We start from the raw sequence: 24,101 nt of genomic DNA, 5'->3' as shown, positions 1-24,101 counted from the left end.
AACACCTGCAACTCTGCCTTGGAGGAGGGAGTGGGGGCATTCCTGATGGCGGCGACCTTAGCAGGTGTAGGGTGGATTCCTTGGGCATCAATTAAGAACCCCAAGAACTCCACCCTAGGCACCTCAAATGAGCATTTGCTGCATTTGAGTTTTAAACCCGCACTCCTAAAACGAAGGAGGACCTTCCTGAGCATTTTGATGAGTTCTGAGCGGCTGGAAGCAGCGATCAGAACATCATTGAAATATGGAACCATGCCAGGGAGCCCATGGAGCAGGCGTTCCATGAGTCTCTGGAAGATCCCCGGGGCCACAGACACGCCAAATTGGAGGAGGCGGCAACAAAAAGCCCCACGATGGGTGACGATGGTTTGGGCAGCCGCCGCATCATCATCCACCGGGAGCTGTTGGTAGGCCTGCGCCATATCCAGTTTTGCAAAGGTGCAGCCCCGCCCCAGGGAATGGAGCAGGTGCTGCATAACAGGGACTGGATAGGGCTTTGCCTGGAGGGCAAGGTTGATGGTTAACTTGTAGTCAGCGCAGATCCACACCGACCCGTCTGGTTTGACAGGGACCACAATCGGGGTCTCCCATCGCGAGTGGTTGACGGGTTCGAGTACGTCCTGCGCCAAAAGCTTATCAAGCTTGGCATCAACCTTGGCCCTTAAGGCAAAAGGCACCCTGCGAGCCTTCAGCCGAATTGGAGCAACCTGGGGGTCGAGGTTAAGGGATATAGGGGTGCCCTTGTAGGAACCCATCGAAAATGTCTGCGAATTCCGCAAGGACATCCTCCAGGGAAGAGGCACCCACCCTATGACACCCCCCAATAGACAGCCCCAGGGAAGGGAACCAGTCGAGACCCAATAGGGCAGGCAGAGGTTTTTTTACAATCAGGACAGGCAAATGGCCGTGAAAGTCCCCATAGTCCACCCAAATGGGAAAAAACCCCAGGGTGGGAATAAGCGTCCCCTGGTAGTCCCTGAGGGAGGTGTCCACAGGTTGTAGCTGGTCACAATAGATGCGGGGACACAGGCAAGAGAAGGTGGACCTGGAGAGCAGGGAGCGGGGGGAGCCAGAGTCCACCTCCATGCGGCAGGGCTGACCTTCCAGCTGGAGCACTGCGGAGACCTTCCAGGCACCGGCAGACGCCTGGCTGACCATCTCCCCGGTGATATCAGGCTGGTTGACGGCGTAGCAGTCTTCAGCCCGTCTCGCGGGCCGCAGCGGCTGGCGGCGTGGCTGGGGTTGTGGTGCAGCAGGCTGCTGAAGGAAGGACGGCACAGGCAGGGAGGTGCGGCAGACCTGGGCGATGTGGCCCTTCTTGCCACAGCGGCGGCAAGCAGTACCCTTGAAGGGGCAAGCTGTGCAGGCGTGGTGGTTGCCACAACCCACACACCCAGACAAAGCAGGAGCAGCCGCCGGAGGTGGTGGCTGCCGAGGCTGAGCCCGGAGCTGGGCAACTTGTTCAGAGCTGGGGTCTTCAAGCAGCACCAGCTCATCAATAAGGCAGGCATGCACAGCCGGCAGAGGGCACACAGGGAGCGCAGGAGGGGGTGGCGGTAGAGGCTGCATGCGTTGTATGTCAGCCATGGACTGCTCCGAGAGCTCAGCTGCTCTGGCTTCATCCACGGCCTGTTCCATGGTGATATCGGGGTGCCGTAGGAGGCGACGGAGTAGATGGATGTCTTTGACCCCGCAGACAAACTGTTCCACGAGGTTCTCATCTAGATCACGGAAATCGCATTGTATCGCCGTTACGCAGAGAGACTCCAGGAACTGGCTGATGGTTTCCGCTGGTTTCTGGACGCATTGGCGGAACGTGTAATGGCGGGCGATGTGGGAAGGCGCTGGTGCATAATGGTTCTTAAGCTTTGACATCAGCGTGTCCCAGCTGAGTTGATAGACCGGCCGCGGAGAGGCCAGGGCTCTGGCAGATGCGAACATGGCTGGTCCGCAGCAACTTAGGAAGAAACTGCACTTTTCTTCTGGGGGTTGGTTATGGTTCTTTGAGGCTATGAGGTAGCACTCAAAGCGCTCAAGAAAAGGAGCGAATGGCGGTAAGGCAGATGCCATGCTAGTACTGGATGTGATCTCTCGGATCGGCAGAGAGATAGAATTAGGGGGCGGAGGAAAAAAAGTCAGCGGTTTGCCACACCAGTGGTTTCTTCGCGGCTTGAGCGGCTACACGGCTGATTCTTCTTCTTGCTCTGTCCTAGGCTTTGCAATCGGAATCGCTGGATCCACCCTCGTCACCAGTTTAGTGGATCGAGGGTAGAGAAGACACGAGAGCCAGGACTTCAACAGATCACAGGTTTATTCACAAGATAGTTTGACAGCGATTCAAATGTATCCTCCACTTGACATTGTATTTATACAGGCAGCAAGAACAAACAGACCAATGGGCGCTCTCCAAGCGTCTGGCAACTGGGTTGGCTCGAGTGGCTAGCAACAGGCTATGCTGCGCCTCAGCCAATCAGGGCACAGCCTGGTCTGTTGCTGGCCTCCTGGTCGTAAATCAAGGACTTTATGAGTCCTCAACAACCTGGCTCTGCCAAATAGCTTGGGGACCCAAAAGGGAAGCGTCGCTTTGGAGATTAATTAAGAGGCACACACATCCTGTCCCCTCCTTCTCCATCTTTTAATTATAATTTTATTTCAATTGTGATTTCCATTTTTATTGTTTTAGAAATATTTATCTCTTGGAATTTTAATGTTTTAATGCTGTAAACCATCCATTTCGATACAAGATGGGCAGCAAATAAATTTAATAAATAAAAATAACTAAATTAATAGACAGGTATTTAAAAAACCTCTAGGTTTAAATACAATGGACAGTCAGAAAAACTGAAACTATTTAAGCTTCTCAACTAAGACAATTTAAAGCATCAGCACATCAAATAATGTTCAGTGGCTATATATATATAAGTGAAAATCACTCACGCCACATCACAAAATCTCCAGAACTGTAAAGACTACAAACTTGAAATGTGGCACATATGTTCCTCTTGGCTTCTAGGTACCTTAGAGAGAATTTTTTGAAATGATCATCAGATCATTAGTATTTGTTATATTATTATTAACATGCTCAGATGCTACTCGCCCCTCCCCACCTGAAAAGGTCTCTGTTCAAACTACAACTTGGGTGTTGCCAGCACATGACTCATCCAGCCTGCTGGGAGTTTGCAGAGGAGCCTGAGGGAGAGAAGGGGGTAAGATAGGAGATGTTTCTGTGGGGCAAAGCTGAGAGAAAAAAGGGGATAGGATAGGCGGGGCTTCTGGGTGGCAAAGCTGAGGGAGAGAAGGGGAGAGGAGAGGAGAGGCCTCTGTGCAGCAAGCCTGAGGGAGAGAAGAGGAGAGTGGAGATCAATCGTAACTACTCATTAATTTTCAAGCTGTAAGTATCGATTTATCAAGCCCGATCACATAGTTTCGTAGTGGAGTACGGGTATTCAGCTACTATTGAATAAATATTGAATTTTCTGCTGGCTAGGACAGTACAAAGTATCTACTATGTCAAATCCATATTTAAAACTTTTTTTCTGAACCTTGGAAAATATGGAAGCAACCCTTCATCCCCGACCTGTTCCTATTCTTTGATCCTACCTTTTTTAAGCAAAAGGACATATTTGTTTAATATAAGAAATGGGAAAATAAAATAACTTATAGAATTACAGATTTATTTAAATAGAAGCTTGGTACTGAATATCTAGCAAAAAATATCAGATAATCAGATATCAACCTAGTTTCAAAGGAATCAAGATCAACCATCACTTATCTATTTATATAGATTTTAAATTTTTTAGAAACGTTTTCCTTTTGAGTTTGTAACTAGTAGAAAGATCAATTATTCCTTTCTAAAAATAGCTGATCTTGTCAATTAAAAATATCAACAAAAATAGAATACTGTACAATTACATTATTTAATTAAATATGCCTTATTAGTGTTATATTATATTACATTATGTTATAATATATTATATTCATTCTATATTACACTTCACATATTATCCTGCAACAAATTTTGGATTGTGATCTGAAATTTCATTTTGACTAATCTTCTTCAAATTCTTTGCAACACAAAATCCCAAATATCTGTGACTTGTTAAGGATTAATCATTAAAATATTCCATTGGCAATATTACAATTCATCTGAATTATAACATTGTTATTGTTCTTTAGAATGGGTTGGCAGGTTGACAGAAAGAGTTCTAGCCAGATATGTATCTATTTAATTGTAATTAGTTCACACTTTTAGTCATAATATCATATACTATATTGCTTTGCTGAAATCAAAATATATGATGCCTACAGCATTCTAATTATCTGCTAATGATTATCCAATTTTTTAAAAACTATCTGGTCTGATAAAATTATTCTTCGCAAACCTTTGCAAATTTTTATGGGTCTCCACATTGTTCTTAGTGGGCTTACAGATTTCCCTATGATCTGTTCTAAAAAAATTGCCAGAGTTCAGAGACAGAAGAAAGTCCACCTTTGTATGAATCCATAGTACATGAAGGTGGCTAAATGGACTTGGAGTTTCTTTGTTCCATTTGACAACCCTTTTGTGTCAAATGCAATAAGAATTGTCAGTATAAGCAGGACACACTAGCTGCTGAAACCAACAGGATTATAAGGAAAGGGAGACATGTCCAGCTTCTACATAAGGTTTGCAATCAAGTTAATATGCCACATGGCCAATCTATGGGAACCTCTATTACCTATATATCAAGTTATGTGCAGGAAATCCATTTTTTTCTTTTCTTGTCCTCTCATAGGAATGTGCTTAATACAAAAGTAATGCATCTCCCTGAATAGCCAACATCCTTTTGAATTTAAAATCCAAGAGATTGCAATTCTCTAGGCAAATAGCCCAAGACCTGAATAGCAACTTTGTGTTGCCCTAAAGTCCTTAGTCCTTCGTTCATGTACCAATTTAAAAGATGATTCAGTCACACATATACTGAATAGTTGGAGAATAGCAATATTTACAGAACCTCCTTTTAGATTTGATAAATGATGGCTTAACTTGAATTTGAATAGAACTTAGTATTTTCTAAAACCAGTGTATTAACTGTTTCCTGTGTTAATTCCCAAGTTTAGGTTCTTCAGGTTAGCATAATGTAATCTCTTGCCTGCAGTAGTGAGAAAAAGAAGAATTTTCTATTGTATTAGAATTTCTCTTTGCTGTTCTGCGAAGGTTGAATTTAAATAACATGTCATCCTAAACTGTTATCTGTCTCATTTCTAAAGTCCTACCAATGTTATCAAGATATGTTATATTTTTTGCTTGCCATGTCAAATCCAATTAGACAGACAGATTGAGATACAAAAGGTAGCCACATTTTGTGGAATGACTTATAGATTCGGGGGTGGGGGGGACGGCTTGATTGCTGTTTCTTGGTATAAAAGTACTATTTTCTTTTTAACTGTGAAAACTAAGATCAATCTGTTTTGTGATTTAGGTCTGGGGTTTTTGTTAATCTGAACCACTTTCTCAATGTGATCATACAGTGCAGCATGTATCTGAATTATAATTGACCAAAACAAATGGAGCCATCTGGCTGCGAGGAGAGTCATATAATGAAAGCACAGTTGTGCCCTTGGAAAGCAAATATCATTCTTTCTTACATTCATAATGCAAATGAAAATTACAAAAATTGCATCATATAGATATGACATTATTTGAACCTTTTGACCTCTGAATATCAGATGACTAATTAACTAGAATTTGACTAGAGTCTATTGAGGAGTAGCCACAGGAAGAGTCCTCACAAATTAAATAGGGACAGAAACATGGATGGTTCTGCCATTCTTAGACAAACATGTTCTTTTTCTGACTTTTCTGCTATTAATTTTTAATGGTACACATTGGAAGGCATGCAAGATCCTGTGCAGGATATTTGAAAACCAGATGTAAATACCCCATGTTAGATAAGCCTTCCTCCTTGATAGGGTAGAATTTCAGTACTAGTTTGAAAGGGGTGAGATGCAAGCAGGCTCACTTGATCAATAGTGCTCAAATCCCACAATTGGCAGCTGGCTGGGTTAGGGTGTCAGTTGCATCTTTTTTTCTTACTTATTGCCAATGCAAAGAATTTTTGTCCAATTGTGACAATACTGGTCATCCTTGCAAAACTCTCTCTCCAAACTCCACATCTTCAGCATCCAACACTTGGTGAAGAGAAAATTCCAATGACCAGCAATAAAGCCAGTTTGGTCTAAAGGTTAAGGCACTTATTTCTTCCTTGACTGTTTCATTTCTCTGTATATTAGTTAATAGGTGTGTAACAAGAAAGTATTGTTTAGGGCAGGAATCCCCAACTCCCAGTCCATGGATTGGCACCAGGCTGTGGCATGCCAGAAACTGGGCCGCACAACAAGCAAAGTCCCACCTGCAGGATGCAGGCAGCATGTGGAACCATGCCTCCTATGAAACCATGCCTCACGTCTGTGGAAAAGCCTCTGTCCATGGAACCGGTCCCTAGTTCCCAAAAGGTTGGGGGGGGGCATTGGTTTAGGGCTATTTGCCCTTTTCCTTCACCTTAAGATACCGGTACTTTTTATTTTGGGAACTTATATTGATGTGCCTGTTAATGGCTGATTTGTGGGGTCCTTGGTGGTCCTTGGTGGTCTCTTTCTTACAGATGTTTCTAGGAAACATCATCAGTATTAGAAGGGAGTGAGTTTTGCACTCATTTTATATACTAGTGGCTTGCCCTGTCAGTGTTAGTGGGAGTGGTCTTGGTGGCTGCTTGATTGGACTGTTGTTTACTGTTAGCTTATTTGCCTGTGTTGGTAGTTCCTTGATTTGGGTATTGCTTACTTCTTGATCGTTGGTCTGATGTTAATCTTGGTGTTAATTTCTGATTATCTGGGTATTAATTGCCAGTGAGGAGGTGTTTTAGTCTTTTTGTTTCCTTGTGGAGATTTTGATTTTTTCTTTTGAGTATTATGTAGATGTTGTTTATATACCTATGTACCTGTTGATGGCTGATTTGTCAGAGTACCAGACTTCCAGGAATTCTCTACCATTTTTGGAGTTAATTGAAACTATGGTTAGGTCTGTCTATATGCTGTGAAATTAAGGAGTCTTCCTCATAGTTGGTGCTCATGGATGCAAACTGCTGGTCTTCTACCTGTTTGTTCTACACAGTAGAGACAATAGTCCTTGCATTCTTTGGTGTAGATGATTCATCCTTTTTGTCCAGGGACTGATGGGTCTCTTCATTTACTTAGGAAGTTTTGGAGTGCTTTTGCTAGTTTGTGTGTTACTGTCAGCGTTCCAAATAGCATCCAAAAGTAAATCAGAGTCTGAGGCAAAGGATTCCTCAAAAGTCCAATTTATTAAGAGAGCCATATTGGGAAAACCCAAATCTGAAAGCTTCCAGGTTTTCCCACCCAGTTGAAAGTTCAAGATCCTCCCTCCACACCCAAAGTCCATCACATGATCCAATCTTCCACTGCCACGTTGGCAGCTTCTACCCATCCAGTTCCGGCCAAGTGCAGAGACCAAGAATGACCTTGGCTTTCTAGAAAGAATATTATTATGGCTACATATCACCCAATTCCATATAATCCCCCTCCCATTTTCCCACGATAGAAAATAAATAGTAGAAAGTGTGGCAAGCATGAAGTCCAAAAAGAAAAGATGGCTTGCAGGCCTGATGCCATATGGTTGTAATTTTTTGGCTGATTTGTCAGAGTGTCAAGCCTCTAAGACAGGGGTGTCAAACTTGCGTTGTCATGGCAGTATCATGTGATATATCGCAACTTTTTCCCCTTCGCTAAACTTGGTGTGAGCATAGCCAGCGCATGACACATCTGGGCCGTGGGTTACAAGTTTGACACCCTTTCTCTAGGACTTTATAAATCTTGTTTTAGATATCAGACTTCCTGTTGGACAGGATAGTATCCACTGCTACATGAATAGGTATAAATTACTCTCAAGGCAATCCTAAATATCATAAAAATATCATATTCAGTCTATATGTTTCTATCAAGAAATTAAAAATAACACAGTAATTGAAGTACTAATTAAATGCAAAATGTCATTAAATTAATTATATTTTCTCCTACAAACTAAGGAATAAACATCACAATGTTGCAATTCAGTGCAAAATAACCCAGTTCTCTTCAGCATACTCCCTAATCTAAAATAAAATATCATTGTTCAGTTTAAAGGAAAAAAGCTATACCTTTAATTCAAGAAAAAGACAGCATACAACATTAATTCAGGTCACAATAATCTAATCAAGAGGCATAAAGTGGTGAGTTTTTGTGAATAGAGGTGATTGTCCAGGATGGAGGTTACATCTATTTTTTACAACCCTTCCTTGTTTTTCTTCAAAATTGGTTTTGGAGAAGATTTTAAGGACATGTGAAGGACTAAAGGATTTTGAGAACATGTAAAGGAAGGGAACAAGTCTGTTCCTACAGTTTCTTTACATCATATTAGATTCAACCCTTTGTTGAATTAAAGTCTGGCACAAGTTTATGTAAAATATTTATTCTTCTTTTGGGGGGGGCAGAAGGTAGAGTTGTTATTCAAAGATTATTTTTTATTTACTTAACAAGTAATTAAAGAATGGAATACTGAAAATGTGATTCAGTACACTATACACTAAAGTACAACTTGCAAAAATAAATATCTATATAAAGATAAATAGATAGACAGAGGCAAGCAGGCAGGCAGGCAGATGATTGATAGATGTTTGATAGATGATAGATGGACAGGTATGGAATAGGTGCTACCTGGCTCAATAATAGTAACTGTGAGAGGGAACTTGGAGTCCTACTGGACAATCACGTAAATATGAGTCAGCAATGTGCTTCAGTTGCCAAAAACCCCAATGCAGTTCTAGGCTGCATTAACAGGACAGAACAAGATCATGTGAGGTATAAGTACCACTTTATGATGCCTTGGTAAGACCACATTTGGAATACTGCATCCAGTTCTGGTCATCACAATATAAAAAAAGATGTTGAGACTCTAGAAAGAGTACAGAGAAGAGCAACAAAAGTGATTAGGGTACATATGAAGAACAGCTACAGGAATTGGGTATATCTAGTCCAATGAAAAGAAGTATTAGGTGACATGATAGCAGTGTTCCAATATCTAAGGGACTGCCACAAACAAGAGGGAGTCAAGCTATTCTCCAAAATACCTGAAAGCAGAACAAAAAGCAGTGGATGGAAACTAATCAAGGACAGAACAAACTTAAAAATAAAGAGAAATTTCCTCACACAACAATTAATCAGTGGAATGGCTTCAGAAGTTGTAGGTGCTCCATCACTGGAAGTTTTTAACCACTTGTCTGAAATGGTATAGGGTCTCCTGGATGAGCAGGGAATTAGACTAGAAGACCTCCAAGGTCACTTCCAACTCTGAAATTCTGTTATGCTACATAATACATTAAATCTAATAAGTAAATACCTTGATTTAAAAAAAATATGTTTGTTATAACAACAAGAGACTGAATGGAAAGTATCTATTGTTAACCACAAAGAGATTTTCATAATGATTAGTACAGTTTTCAATAGTTTTTAACTGTTTAACTGTTGTTTAACTGTTTATTTCATTTGTATGCCACCCTTTTCCCCCGAGGGGGACTCAGGGCGGCTCACAACTCAAAACAAGGGAAGGGGGGATACAAACAATTTGACAACAACACCAAACAATACATAATTTAAAAGCACAATAATCATACCATTCAAGATAGGGGCACGGTTCTTTAGCCCCAGTACATAAAATGACATCAAATATTACTAGGTACTGGTTTCCCATATGAGGATTTTTTAGAAGTAGTGCTGAAAATATGCTACAAAAGTGTGTGCATTAGATCAATATTTAAAACAACTTTATAACAACTTCCACTCATCATTTTTGAATCTGAACAAATGAATGAAATGTTATTATTTCAGTCATAAATCACTAACAAAATAATCTGAAAATTGTGGTCATAACTCAGTGACGTGCGGTGAGGTTTATGGCTGGTGAGGCAAGCGGGCAAAAGCCGCCCTATGTCGGACACAGTGGCAAGGCTTTCGGACGCCCTGGCACTGTGTCCACCATACAGGCGGGATACCTCTATGTCAGACATAGCAGCAGGGTGGCTTTTGTCTCTAGCGCCGGGGTGGCAAGGTGGCTGCCTGCTTCCCGCCCTGCCACTCCGGTGCTAGAGGCAAAAGCCGCCATGCCGCTATGTCCGACATAGAGGTGTCCCGCCTCTATGGCGGACACAGCAACGGGGCGTCCGAATGCCCTGCCGCTGTGTCCGACATAGAGGCGTCCTGCTATGTCCAAAAGCCCTGCCACTCTGTCCAAAAGCCCTGCCGCTATGTCCAAAAGCCCTGCCACTATTTCCAAAAGCCATGCCGCTATGTCCGACATAAAAAAAGTGCCAGCCTGCGGGCCAGCAGAGGTGGGTAAAACACACACACACACTCACAATAATACAATTACTTACAAATTACATTAATTTTGAATTCCTCCCCCTCCCTCCAACTCACATACCTTTTCCAGCTATTTCACAGAGAATTTCAACTTTGCTCTTGTCTGCCATGATGAAAATGTAAAAATGTAAAAGGAAAAAGGCAAGAGCTGCTGAGGTCAGGCTGGGTTAGCTGCTGCCAGAGTCTCCAATGGATGATTCTGCTTAACTGTTGAAAAAAGCCTCTTTAAAAAGTGACCTCTACAGGAGGATGTGAGAGAACCACGTGCCTCATCTACATAAGGAATTTTTCGGCTTTTAACCCTTGCTTAACTCTGCTCAAGTAATCATAGACTAAATGAGGCATGTGGTTCTCCCGCCTCCTCCTGTAGAGGGCACTTTTTTAGAGGCTTTTTTAAACAGTTAAGCACTAAGCAGAGTCATCCATTGTGACTATGGCAGCAACTACCTCAGCCTTTTTCCTTTTACATTTTTTTCTTTTCATGATGACAGTGGTATGGGCCTGCCTCCCCTGCCTCCCCTGCCTCCCCTGACTGCACGTCACTGTTATAACTCATGGTATATCTTCAACATTAGGCCCAAAATGGTATAGTACAATCTATCTGTGTTTGAGTAGAAATTGCCCTTCATAAGATTTTTTTTCCTCTATTTTTATGTAGTTAATCAATTTTTATATCACTTTGAAAGCTGTTCCTTGTGGTATGTGCTGTTAAGACAATAACTTATTGTAATTATGAGCATACTTATTAAGCATATAGAAAATGACATCAAGTAGTAAATTTTGCTAAGCAGTATCACTAACACCTCAATGAAAGTTAATATTGTGAATAGAACAGGCTGAGTTAGGATTGGTCAAATTTATTATCTTCTCCTAGTATATATGTGAAAGCATTTTTGTACACTTTTTTTTGTTAGGGTTGAATGTATGCTTTTGTTCTGTTTTGTTTGCTTGTTTTACTGTTTTGTCTTTTATTTTCTATGATTAAACAATATTATTTTTTTAAAGGATGATAATCTTTTTTTAAAGTCTGGTTGGGTTCAGACTAATAGTGTTTCCTACCCACCCTCAAATTGCTTGTAAACTATAGTAGCATAAAATGTGCTGGCTTATTGCCAAAATCCTATCCTGCCACTGTTGCAATGTTCCAGCTTACTGTCAAATAATAGTATCTGGATGTATTGAGTTATTGTTTGCAGCTAAAGCTATTAATTGATCCCTCTGAATTTGTTTTTGTTCTTCTCATTCCCAGTCACGCTCAAACAGCAAGAAAATCTCTACACCAAGCAATGCAAGGATGAGACAGGCTCTTCACTCTAGCTCTTTTTTCTCTTCCCAGTGTTTTTCCACAAGTTTAGACTTTGCTTTTTCGGATCAACCAATTGATGGCTTTAGTCTTGCTCACATCACTAAATCAATATAAACCAGGTATTCTGCTTAATAGATAGGCAATCATTTTGTTGATGAGAAAAGGAATGATTAAGGGAGCTTTGCAGGAACCAAAAATCAAAACCAGGAATTTTTTGTTTGTGATTATTTTTGTAGCATAAAATCAGTTGGGGCAAAAATGAAATAAATAGAAAAAGAATAGGCAAAAGTCTACTGCTGGGCCTGGTAATGAGGAAAATTAAGACAGGAAGAAGGGACAAATAATGTGTTCAGCTGGATTCAGTTCTGCTTCAGATTATAGGCCCTTTAATTTCATTCTATTTAATGTCATATTTGTGGAATGAATTAAGCCGGCCATTCTCCCCCAACAAGCCAGTGACAAACAGAACTGTGACTTGGGGTTGGCAGGGCAGACAGATGCTTATTCTTACCTTTCAACTGCAGCCTTAGGAAGTGATTAAGAAGGAAGATACTCGGGGGTTGGAAAGACATGGAGTTTGTGTTTGTCCAGCTGGACTCTGATGCTCAGACAGATATCTTCAGTCTAAGGCTAAACCCAGCACTCTCCTCATCACATAACACACACATAAACTTAAAGAACAGACTTGATGGACCATTGGGTCTTTTTTCTGCTGACAGTTTTCTATGTTTCGATATACAAACTTGTTAAGGGACAATCAACAAAATGCATTATTTTTTGTTACTGAAATGGAGACCCACTTAATTCACTCTGTTTGTTATGCTGGTGATTATGTAGACTTTTTTCTTCATCATTTTGATTTTTTTTAAATTAGTGAATGATCTCTAAAATACAATCAAATTCAAAACCAGAGAAGTGCCAGGTCTAAAACCTACCTGAAAAATTCCATGAAAGAAAAGCCATAGCCATGCTGTTCAGCAATGCCCGCACAAACGACATTTGCAGAGGCTCCAATCAATGTCCCATTACCTGAAATTCAATAAATAACAAGTAAAACAAAACCCAGCAGATATTTGGGAGGTCTTTATCTATGGATTTTGCCACTCAGATCAATGTGTAGACTAAATGCAAATGAGGAAGGAGAATCATCATTTCACATTTACTTGAAAAGAAATTGACAGAACAATAACTTCCCTGCCTATAAACAGTTGCACCTTTTCAAAGGAAGCCTGTCTTTGTGCTCCTATTGTGAATGAGACAAGAGACAGTGAGAGGAAGAAAAACGATGGCACTGTGTTGTTAAGATGACACATTCAAAGCAATTTGCTGATTATTTCTTTCAAATTCAGAAAAGTAACATTAAGATAAAATGAAAACCATCAAGAAAGACATCACTGTTTGACTATTGACAGGTGGAACAATGGAAACAGAGCGGGGGGGTCTTCATTTCCCCAGAAAGTTATGTAACAGTAGCACAATAAGTATCTTTAAAATATAAGATATCCATTGTATCTTATACAATGACTTTTAAACCTACAAACACATGTGTGGGTACACATAAGCATGGAAATCAGGAATTTCTCCTCCTGCCACAAAATGGAAAAATGAAAATTTAACAGGTTGCAATGTTTATCTCTATAGTTTCCTTCCTTTCTTGGGTTAAGCACCTTCTCTTGAAAAAAATGTATACATGTAAAATCAAGGAATTCCCAAAGGCATTTTTTAAAATATATGCATATGCAATATATTAAAGATACATTTCTAAATTGATGAAAAATAACAGTTTTCAGTATCAAAACATCTGATGAGCTGTATCTTGATGTTATTTCATTTTTTTATAATAGATTGCCATAGACTGAGCAAAATGTAATCTGAACTAAGGGGCATACCATGATTTTGAGAAGAACAGAGAATATAATAAATTTACAGAGATGTTTGTTGTGATGTCTGCAAAAAGGGTGAGGCTTCGTGGTTGTGGCCATCATTTTGACTTTTAGAAACACCGCCCCCCCGGTAGACACCCCTGCAAACCTGGGAATCATGGCATAAAATACAGTAAAAGCCTAGAGAGGGAAGCTGAGGCAATGTTTTCTAAAATGGAGAAACAGTGTGTGAACATAGAGATAAGCAATGGATTATCCATGGCAAACTATAACTGTGATAAGTCTGTGACAGTTTCAGAATGGGATTAGTCCCAACAGTAACTGAAAATCAATTACTGTACATGCAATTTGGTTTGGTTTTTCCATTCTGATTCACTGAGCAGAATTTGAGTGTTCTTCCTCTACAAACTGGAAAAAAGATACCTTAGAGCATTCTCTCCATTGTTTACTTAAGAAATTGAGAGACTCATTGAAGTAGTAAAACATTGGGTGTTTTGCACAAGGAAGGTCTGTGCAGTTCAGAATGTGAACATGGATTTTGTGTGCATGTGTGAATAAGTCATTATATGCGGAAGCTGTCAGAGATCTATGACTGTGACTTAAAAAATGAAACAAAAGACTGTGTTCTTCAAATGTTAATTTCATCCCAGTTTTCACATTCAACATAACTATATCTGAACAGAAGGTAAATATACTTACTTTGGATCATCCTTAAATCCTAGATTGAACCCTATTGCATCCCTCCCCAAAAATCACAAATTCGTCTCTTTTTAATATGTGCAGGCTTCAATCATCCATTCAAACACTCCAGTTTGAAATCTTTGGATTTCTCTTCCAGTGTTTTGAAATTATTCTCTAATTTTATTTCTCTGAGATCACTTGCCTAAAGCCACTAACTGATCAAATGGACTTTGATGGGGAATGGGGGCTACAGCTGCAGATTGGTTGTATTAACCAATCAAAGGCAGGAAAACACTCATACACATTTTCTTATATTCACATTTGTCAGAAAAAGAACCAGAACTTTCCAGGCACAGAAACTCATATTATTCCACTCCAAACTTCAGTGATATTTCTTATTACAGTGTTTTTCAAGTAAATAGCTTTCACCGACTTCAATGCAGTGGCCTCTGTTTAACAAACCATACAATCATATGCTCTTACATGCAGCTTCATAAAACTCTACTTCTCTTATTCAAAATGGCATTCCTTATCACTACTTGCTCACTTGGTTAGAGAACTAATTTCACTTTTAAGTTTGCTTTTAGACTAGAGAGGAGGAGTGAAAGAGGGGGAAACCATTATCCCTGACCATTTTAGAATTCAAGAACTTTGATCAATCTTGCCTGAATGCCTCCTGTTCCTTCCAAATGTTTCAGTGGTTTCCACAAGTTCCCACATTCGGCAGATTTCTCTTTCTGACATTGCCTGCTCTTCCTATATATATATCACTACAAGGCAAATTTGCTACATTCATGTTTACCATGATATTACCAAATTATTATAATGCTAAGTTCATGATGGCTTTCTTTAATACAGGTGAAATTCAAAAAATTAGAATATCGTGCAAAAGTTCATTTATTTCAGTAATGCAACTTAAAAGGTGAAACTAATACATGAGATAGACTCATTACATGCAAAGCAAGATAGTTCAAGCTGTGATTTGTCATAATTGTGATGATTATGGCTTACAGCTCATGAAAACCCCAAATTCACCATCTCAGAAAATTAGAATATTACATACAATCAATAAAACAAGGATTGTACATAGAACAATATCAAACCTCTGAAAAGTATAAGCATGCATATGTACTCAGTACTTGGTTTGGGGCCCTTTTTCAGCAATTACTGCCAAAATGTGGGGTGGCATGGAAGCTATCAGCCTGTGGCACTGCTGAGGTGTTATGGAAGACCAGGATGCTTCAATAGAGGCCTTCAGCTCTTCTGCATTATTCGGTCATGTCTCTCATCTTTCTTTTGGCAATGCCCCATAGATTCTCTATGGGGTTCAGGTCAGGTGAGTTTGCAGGCCAATCAAGCACAATAATCCTACGGTCATTGAACCAGGTTTGTGCTTTTGGCAGTGTGGGCAGGTGCCAAGTCCTGCTGGAAAATGAAGTCAGCATCACCATAAAGCTCGTCTGCGGAAGGAAGCATGAAGTGCTCCAAAAATCTCCTGGTAGACAGCTACATTGACCCTGGACTCAATGAAGCACAGTGGACCAACACCAGCAGATGACATGGTTCCCCAAATCAACACATTGTGGAAACTTCACACTTGACTTCAAGCATCTGCAGCATGTGCCTCTCCATTCTTCCTCCATATTCTGGGTCCTTGGTTTCCAAATGAGATGCAAAAGTTGCTCTCATCAGAAAAGAGGACTTTGAACCACAGAGCAACAGACCAGGTCTGTTTTTCTTTAGCCCAGGTAAGACGCTTCTGACGTTGTTTGTTATTCAGGAGCAGCTTGACAAGAGGAATACGACATTTGAAGCCCATGTCCAGGATCCAACTGTGTGTGGTGGCTCTTGATGCACTGACTCCAGCCTCAGTCCACTCCTTCTGAAAGTCCCCAACACTTTTGAATGGCCTTTTCCTGACAATCCTCTCCAGGCTGCGGTCATCTCTGCTGCTTGTGCACCTTTTTCTTCCACACTTTTCCCTTCCACATAACTTTCCATTAATGTGCTTTGATGCAGCACTTAGGGAACATCCAACTTCTTTTTCAAATTACCTTTTGAGGCTTTCTGTCCTTAAGGAGGGTGTCAATGATGGTTTTCTGCACAACTGTCAGGTCAGCAGTCTTTCCCATGATTGTGATTCCTACTGAACCAGACTGAGAGACCATTTAAAGGCTCAGGAACCCTTTGCAGGTGTTATGGCTTAATTAGCTGATTAGAGTGGGACACTTTGAGCCTTGAATATTGCACCTTTTCACAATATTCTAATTTTCTGAGATTGTGGATTTGGGGTTTTCATGAGCTGTAAGCCATAATCATCACAATTATGACAAATCACAGCTTGAATTGTCTTCCTTTGCATGTAATGAGTCTATCTCATATATTAGTTTCACCTTTTAAGTTGCATTACTGAAATAAATGAACTTTTTGCCCGAAATTCTAATTTTTCGAGTTTCACCTGTACCTAAAGTACTACACATTTCTTGAGAGTATATTAATACTATTATATTTATTTAGGTACTAGTAAAAAGAACACCAATGGAGTAAAGCATAACACACTCCAATGACTAGGGATAATTATTATATGTGTCTTTGTTATTGTCTGCATTTCCCCTTCCCTGATTTTATGTGAGCCGCCCTGAGTCCCCTCAGGGAAAAGGGCGGCCTACAAATGTCAATAAAATCACAAATCACAAAAATAATAAATACAGTGGGAACATTTTGACAGAGAAGAGTAGGATTGTATACACAAGTGTGTATCTTTAATCTTAGGTTAGCTGGTCTCCATCAAGTATAATAGGAGCAGTTCTTCAATTGTTGGTAGTTGCCTTAAGACTGAATTACCAGTCCAAACAATGTTTGCCCAGGGAATGGGGGAGAAGTATTCACTTGTATACCATCCTATTCCAAATGACTTGTGTTAATAATGATAACGGTTCAGCAGTTCAGCTGTTATCATTCTTAACACAAGTCATTTGAAATGGAATGGTATACTCTACCACAAATAACTTGTGCTAACACTGATAATAGTTCAAAACCAATTCAATACAAACTTAGTGTTTTAAAAAAAATAATCATAACCTTCTGTCCTACAAGAAAGATGCAGTCAAGCAAATGCAAATTCCCTGTGAACTAGTATTCAATCAAGTTTTCAAAGCATTCTGAAGAACAGCAAAGCAGGGGCAGTCTGAATATCAGAAGAAATTATTCCAAAAGATTGGAATAATGACCAAGAACAGTTCCTCCCATAGACCTCTCAGAGGGAAGAAATCCAAAGTACCCCCTATTAAGCTGAATACACAAGATGGACAATTTCACTTCGTGAGAGATTTCTCACTATTGGAGTAATTTGCACCAGTTTTGTGGATTTAACACAAATAATATTGCCTTCATCTTTTGTCTGTGGAGACACTTGATCCTTCTGATTTCATTTGTTGGTCAAGGTATGTTAACAAATGGCAACTATTCTTTGCTGAAACTGAACATCATTAGAAAATGTAGCACAGTGTTAATTTTTATTGAGGCCAAAACAGAAATAGAAAAGTTTCTTACAGGAAATCCATTGTGGTGGCTAAGTAATATGGCAACAATGGCCATCATATTGAATTCTTTAATATCTCTCTGTAAATCCCCTTCTTAGTTAGGTTTAGTCTAGCAAATTGTCATTGTTACAGCTTCTGCATAGCCACTATTTGTAAAACAGCATAAAGATACATTAAAGAAATAACAGTTATAAGTTCAATATTGTTTTTATAAATTTCAGATAAGCCCTGGTTCTTTGTGGAATTGCTTGCTTCACTAGTAACATTTGATGAAAGATAAATTTACACACTGAAATCTCACCAGTTAAACACTGAGATGCAATCTATCTAACAGAACACATTTTCAGAGGGATTAAATTTAATTACAAAGTTACCGCTTCTTAATAATAATTTTTATTGAAGTTTAAAAATAAAAGATAAAACTAATGCAAACTAGATAAAATACAAAAAGAAAAGAAAAAAACATTTAAAAAGTGCAAGAAGAAAATAGAAATGAGGGGAAAGGGAAAAATATGAGGAAAAGATATGTATGTATGTTATGTATATGTATGTGTGTATATTTGCATATGTGTATATATGTATATGTGTGTATGTATGTGTGTATATAAAACACACACAATTTGTCCCTTCTATTTTTAATTTAAGTAACATATTACTTTCTCTAACATCTCAACCTAAAATGCCTTCATCCCATATATCATCTTTTATGTATTAATAATAAAGCTTTATTATTAAGTCTTAATCAGCAAAACTAATTCTGTTTTCACTTTATCATTATGGGATACTGAGTGTAGATTAATGAGGAAAAATGAATTTCAACAAACGTAGAATCAGGCTGCAGAATAACAAAATTGACAAAAATGAAGTGGATCTGAATACTTTCTGAATGCAGTGTATAGAAATTTAGTCACATAATGTCCCATAAATTAATTTCTTATCATCTTATCTCTTTTCAGAAAGTCCTTCACAAATTTAACACTTTCCCTCAGTTTTAATACCATAGCTTATGATTTTTCAATTTACTTTAAAATAAATAAATGTGTTTATTAAAATTATTTAAATCTGTTGATTTAACAGAAAAAATAGCCGCTTTCTATATCATATCTATAAACAAATATTCAATATTCAACAACAGGAAAAGCCCTGGTGGTGCAGTGGTTAGAATGCAGTACTACAGGCTATTTCTGACTGCTGGCTGCCAGCAAATTGGCAGTTCAATTCTCACTAGCTCAAAGTTGACTCAGCCTTCAATCCTTAAGAAGTGGGTAAAATGAGGACCCAGATTGTTGGGGAAAATACGTGGATTCTGTGAACCACTTAGAGAGGGCTGCAAAGCACTGTGAAGGGGTATTTAAATCTAAGTGCTATTGCTAAGTGCTGTTGCTATTCAGTCTCAGTCAAAAAAAAAACCATTTGAAGATGCTGGGTGAGGAAAAAAAACATTGTATATGTTATAATCTTGGTCAAATAAGCAAGCCTTAAAAATCTTATTTTTACTTTTAAATTTCTTTATGTTTATTCCTTTTGAATAGTATCTCAGAAGCCAATTTCTTTTTATTCTGTCTTTATCATTCTCTATGTAGCAGAGGGGAGAAGGGAAGAAAAGGAGGTTTTTGCAGGAAGGGGAGAAGACAATGGGAGTGCAAGAGGAGAAAGGAGAGGCTTGGCTGGAAAAAAGGAAAAAAGAGGGAAAGATAGGAAGGGATGCCTGAGGAAAAGGAGGCCTAAGGGATAGGATAGCAGAGGCTTCTGTGGGGCAAGCCTGGGGGAAATAAGGGGATAGGAGAGAAGAGGCATCCATGGGGCAAGCCTAAGGAAGAGACGGGGATATGATAGGAGAGGCTTCTGTGAGGCAAGCCTGGGGAAGAGAAGAGTTTGAATGAAAGAAGGCAAGTAGAGGAAACAACGAAGGAGCAGAGGCTGTGGAAGGGGAGCCCAGCAGGCCGTTCAAGAGAGAGTAAAGAGAGAGAAAGAGGAAGACGGTCCAACCAGCCAGCTGAATACCACCCCATCATGTGAGCCACCTGCTGAAGAAAAGACTAACCATCACCCCACCACATGACCTGCCTGCTGAGAGGAGGATGACCACCATCCCATCATGTGACCCTGGCAAGTAGAGGTGCATCAGGGAGGGACCAGTGTGGACTGGCAGCCATACGAAGTGGGCCAGGAGACCCAGACTCCAGCAGCCCTTACAAGGATTAGTGCTACATCTATCTTTTCACAAAATAGTAAGATCAGAATGCCTTTTCAGGATTTTGAGAGCGAGAGAAATGTCAAACTCTTCCCAAAAATTGCAGGATCAATACTTCTTATAAGATATTAAACATATCAAACGATTTTTTGGAGTCTGCAAATGCAGAGAGAACTAATTTCTGCCACAAACGAAATTGAGATAAAATAACTCAGTACAGTATTTTTCTATCCCCATGCAATTTTCAACTTTGTAACTTTCCAGCATAAAAAATTAGATTTACTGCATGTCTAATAACAAATCAGAGATTAGAAAGGCAGTCTTTCAGAACACTAAAATGGAAAAATGTAAATTGACATTTCAAGACCAGTACAGTACCAAAGACAGAAAAAGAGGGAACTAAAGAGGAAACAAATTTAGTAAGTCTTTCTTATAAATCAACATTTTATTATGGTCATTGATCAATCCCAAGTAAGATAGCAAAGTAAGTGAAATAGTAAAAAAAATGGAAAAACTTAATAAAGCTTAGTGCTTGAATAATTTGCCATTAACCCATTTTCAGAAATGTAATTTACTAGACTTGAAAAGAAAAAAAATGGGTAGGTTAAGAGAAATAATAAAAAGGAAATATAAAATATGTCAGAGCTACCTGGTCTGTGAGTCAAAAATAGAAATGACATAAATCAATCAAATATCTTAACAAAATGGTCACCACAATAAGATATGCGTCAGAGATTCAGCTTCTCCTGAATCACAAAGGCAGAGCCAGTCTCCCATAGGGATATTATTAATTTTACCTTCCAAGAGTAAAATATAAGGAAGCCAGAATAAAGACCTTATGTTTCCTTGAAGTGGTTGAGTTGTGTAAGATGACAGGCTATTTGAAAAAGGTTCAAAAGTTCTCTAAGGGTACTGATCACTTAGCCAGATCATGTTGATGCTCACAATTTAAAGTTGTTAATCAAATAACACATTTGGCTTTTTAAAAACCTATAGATAATAAGGCATTAAAAGAAAATCCAGATGAGGCCAATTTGGTTTCCAGATTTCGGTGCCAAGAGACTGAAAATTGTCAATCAAAGTGATAGGTTCTAAGCCTACTAGGAAGAAATTTAACTGAAACCAAAATTAATCAGTAAAATCCAGACCTTGGCTTCAACTTTAATCAGGCTGCTTCCAATCATAGCAATGCTATTGAGAAGATAGCCTGAAGGAAATCTGGTCAAACTGTTTTCAGCTTAATCAGAAACCTGGTCCTGAAACCCATAAAGCAATTAGCTCCAACTTTAAGCAGCAAAGATTTTGACATCTACTAAAATACCTAAATTCACACTGAAAAAGTTGAAAACAGCTACTTCACTTATCAGAGTATTATCAGTGGCAAGTTATTTTTTTTGCCTCAAGGCCCAGTTGCTGAAACACTCTTCCTACATATTTATAACATGATATCTGGTCTATAATGTTGCCATCTGTTCATCTTTCATCTTTTGGTAAACACCATTTTGATCTTGATGTATCTTTCTAAAATTGCTCACAACAGGATAAAAAAAAACAGGAAAAAATACCTCAAAATATGAAGATAGCAGCTAGATAAATTTTTAAAGAAACCACTGAAAATATTTCAGACTCAAATCCCAAAAGGAAACTTTAATTCTTTAGAAATTATGCATGAAGAAGGAGCAATCTCCAAGTAATCAGCAAAAAATATGACCTATTCCATTCCACTAGAAAAGTCCTCTATATGAATGATTTTTGTTTTTATTTTTAATAGTATTTATTGAATTTTCTAACATTTAAAAGACAAAATACAAATTTACACATATAACAGCTTTTCCATATCAGTATCCAAATTACATCTCTATATCATTATCCTAAGTTATATACTTATTTAAATACACTCTATATATTATACTTTTATCATTTGTACCTGAAGTTCTATGCTTGCTCTCAAGCCAGGAATACCATCTATTCCAAATTTGTTAGTACTCGGTTTCTTCCTTCTCCTTCATTTCCATAGACAGTCTATCCATTTCACATTCATAGATTTTCCTTATAATTGGGTCTGGGGGAGGTATCTGTTTGTTTCCAATTCTGTGCTAAAATGATTCTGCTTGCAGTTAATATGTGTAGTATTATGTATTGTATGTATTGTATTGTATTTGCAAAAAGAAAAAGAGCCACTCTATCGCTTGAATGCTACCCTATGCGTGGTAAAGCAGACTCGATGAGTCAAGAACAAGCAATATGTACCTTTCTGGAAAGTGGCCACTTTAAACAGCCTAACAAATCTCTGGAATTAAATTAAATTAAATTAATATCAATTCACTTACAATAAAAACTGTACACATAATCCTTTATCAAGGTGTCAACCATCACACAAAAATAGTAAGTTCCAATAAAAAGTTTGGTACCAGGGTTACAAAGATTAAAAAAACAAGCCTTCCTGGAAGGGAGATGGGTGGTCTAGAAAAATGAAATATAAGTAAATAAATAGTTCCAATTGTCTAGGTTTGCATTATAGCAGCAGCAATAGCACATATTCTGCTTTACAGTGCTTTACAGAACTCTTTAAGCAGTTTACAGAGTTAACCTATTGCCCACAACAATCTGGGTCCTCATTTTACTGATCTCGGAAGGATGGAAGGCTGAGTCAACCTTGAGCTGGTCAGGATCGAACTGCTGGGATTTGGCAGAATTAGCCTGTAATATTGCATTCTAACCACCACTGTCAATAAGAGATTATCAATATCAAGGATAGGCTCATTGTTTCATCAAGGCTTCAATCTACTTAAATTCTTTTCTCTGTACGTCCCACCAACTGCAGCTTAGGTTCTGTAGCCATGATTTTGTTCAGTTCTGATGCTGCAAAGCCTCAGGACTATTATCCTTCCTTTGATAAGCAATCAATTATTGAGTTAACTTCTGGCTCTCTACAAGTTGGTTTTAGTCTACTTAGGCTGTGAATTCTTTTCTTTTGTTCAGATCATAATTCTTAGCATCAGAGTAAAAAAAGTATTAGTAGAGACATAAACCTTCTGCTTCTGAAATACTAGATTCCATGGACTGGTTTCCTTGGATGAAGATGTCTGACTGAGTCCTGATTAGATCCTATTTGAGAGATCAATGAAAATGGAGGAATATTGAATATGAAAATGAAGGAATTATTGTCTTGAGCTTCTGCAGGAGGACCATGGAGGCCAAATATGACACATGCATCATCATTATGCATGTCTCACAATTTAGATATTTGTATTAAATAGTATAGTGCAGTGATGGCGAACCTTTTTTGGCTCCCGTGCCAAAAGCAGGGGGACCGCAGGAGGGTCATGTATGGGCATGCCACACCCATAATGCTATGTGTGTGACTCCCCTCCATGCAAATGGTCGACCAGCTTTCCCCCCCCCCCGGCTTTTGGCACATTTTTTCACCCTCCCCAGGCTCCAGAGGCTTTCTAGGAGCCTGGGGGGCAAAAACAGCCTCCCCACAACACCCTCTGTAGGCCTCAGGAACTTCCCTGAAGTCTCCAGAGAGTAAAAAATGGACCTACAGGGAACCCGGAAGTTCAGGAATTGCAACTTCCAGCTTGTCCGTAGGGCCAGTTTTTGCCCTCCAGAGACTTCAGGGAAGCCTCCTGAAGGCGCCTGGAGATTCCAGAGGGTGAAAAATGGTCCTACAAGCAAACTAGAAGTCCATTCCTGAACTTCCAGTTTGCCCATAGGACTGATTTTTCACGCTCCGGAGGCTAAGACTCCAGAGGGTGAAAACAGGCCTCAAAAGAAGATTGAAAGCTGGCCAGCACATGCATGCACACTGGCCATCTGACAGGGTAGCACCTCACATGCCCAAGCAAATGGCTCCGCATGGCACTGTGGCACGCATGCCATAGGTTCTCCATCACGGTTATAGTGGAATATGCAATATGCAACTGCAGCATCAAGATCATCACCATTTTTGTCCTTGTTTGTTACACATGTCACTGATTTCTAAGACCAGTCAGCTTGGAAAGCATCTTCCTCATTCTCACAACAGTTCCTTTCTCTTC

The 24,101-nt window shown here is 39.3% G+C and overlaps 1 protein-coding gene across 1 annotated transcript in view; it reads right to left on the bottom strand.

Moving 5' to 3' along the window:
• The window catches only part of OCA2 (OCA2 melanosomal transmembrane protein), a 196,672-nt gene that overhangs the window by 27,679 nt on the left and 144,892 nt on the right, over window positions 1-24,101 (bottom strand). The window contains 1 exon segment of the mRNA XM_032226226.1: window positions 12,694-12,787. Coding sequence (XP_032082117.1) covers window positions 12,694-12,787 — 94 coding nt within the window.

Source organism: Thamnophis elegans, chromosome 11, assembly GCF_009769535.1.
Source record: "Thamnophis elegans isolate rThaEle1 chromosome 11, rThaEle1.pri, whole genome shotgun sequence".
NCBI lineage: Eukaryota > Metazoa > Chordata > Lepidosauria > Squamata > Colubridae > Thamnophis > Thamnophis elegans.
The sequence above is the reverse complement of the archived record's forward strand: the minus strand, read 5'-3'. Positions and strand labels throughout refer to the sequence as shown.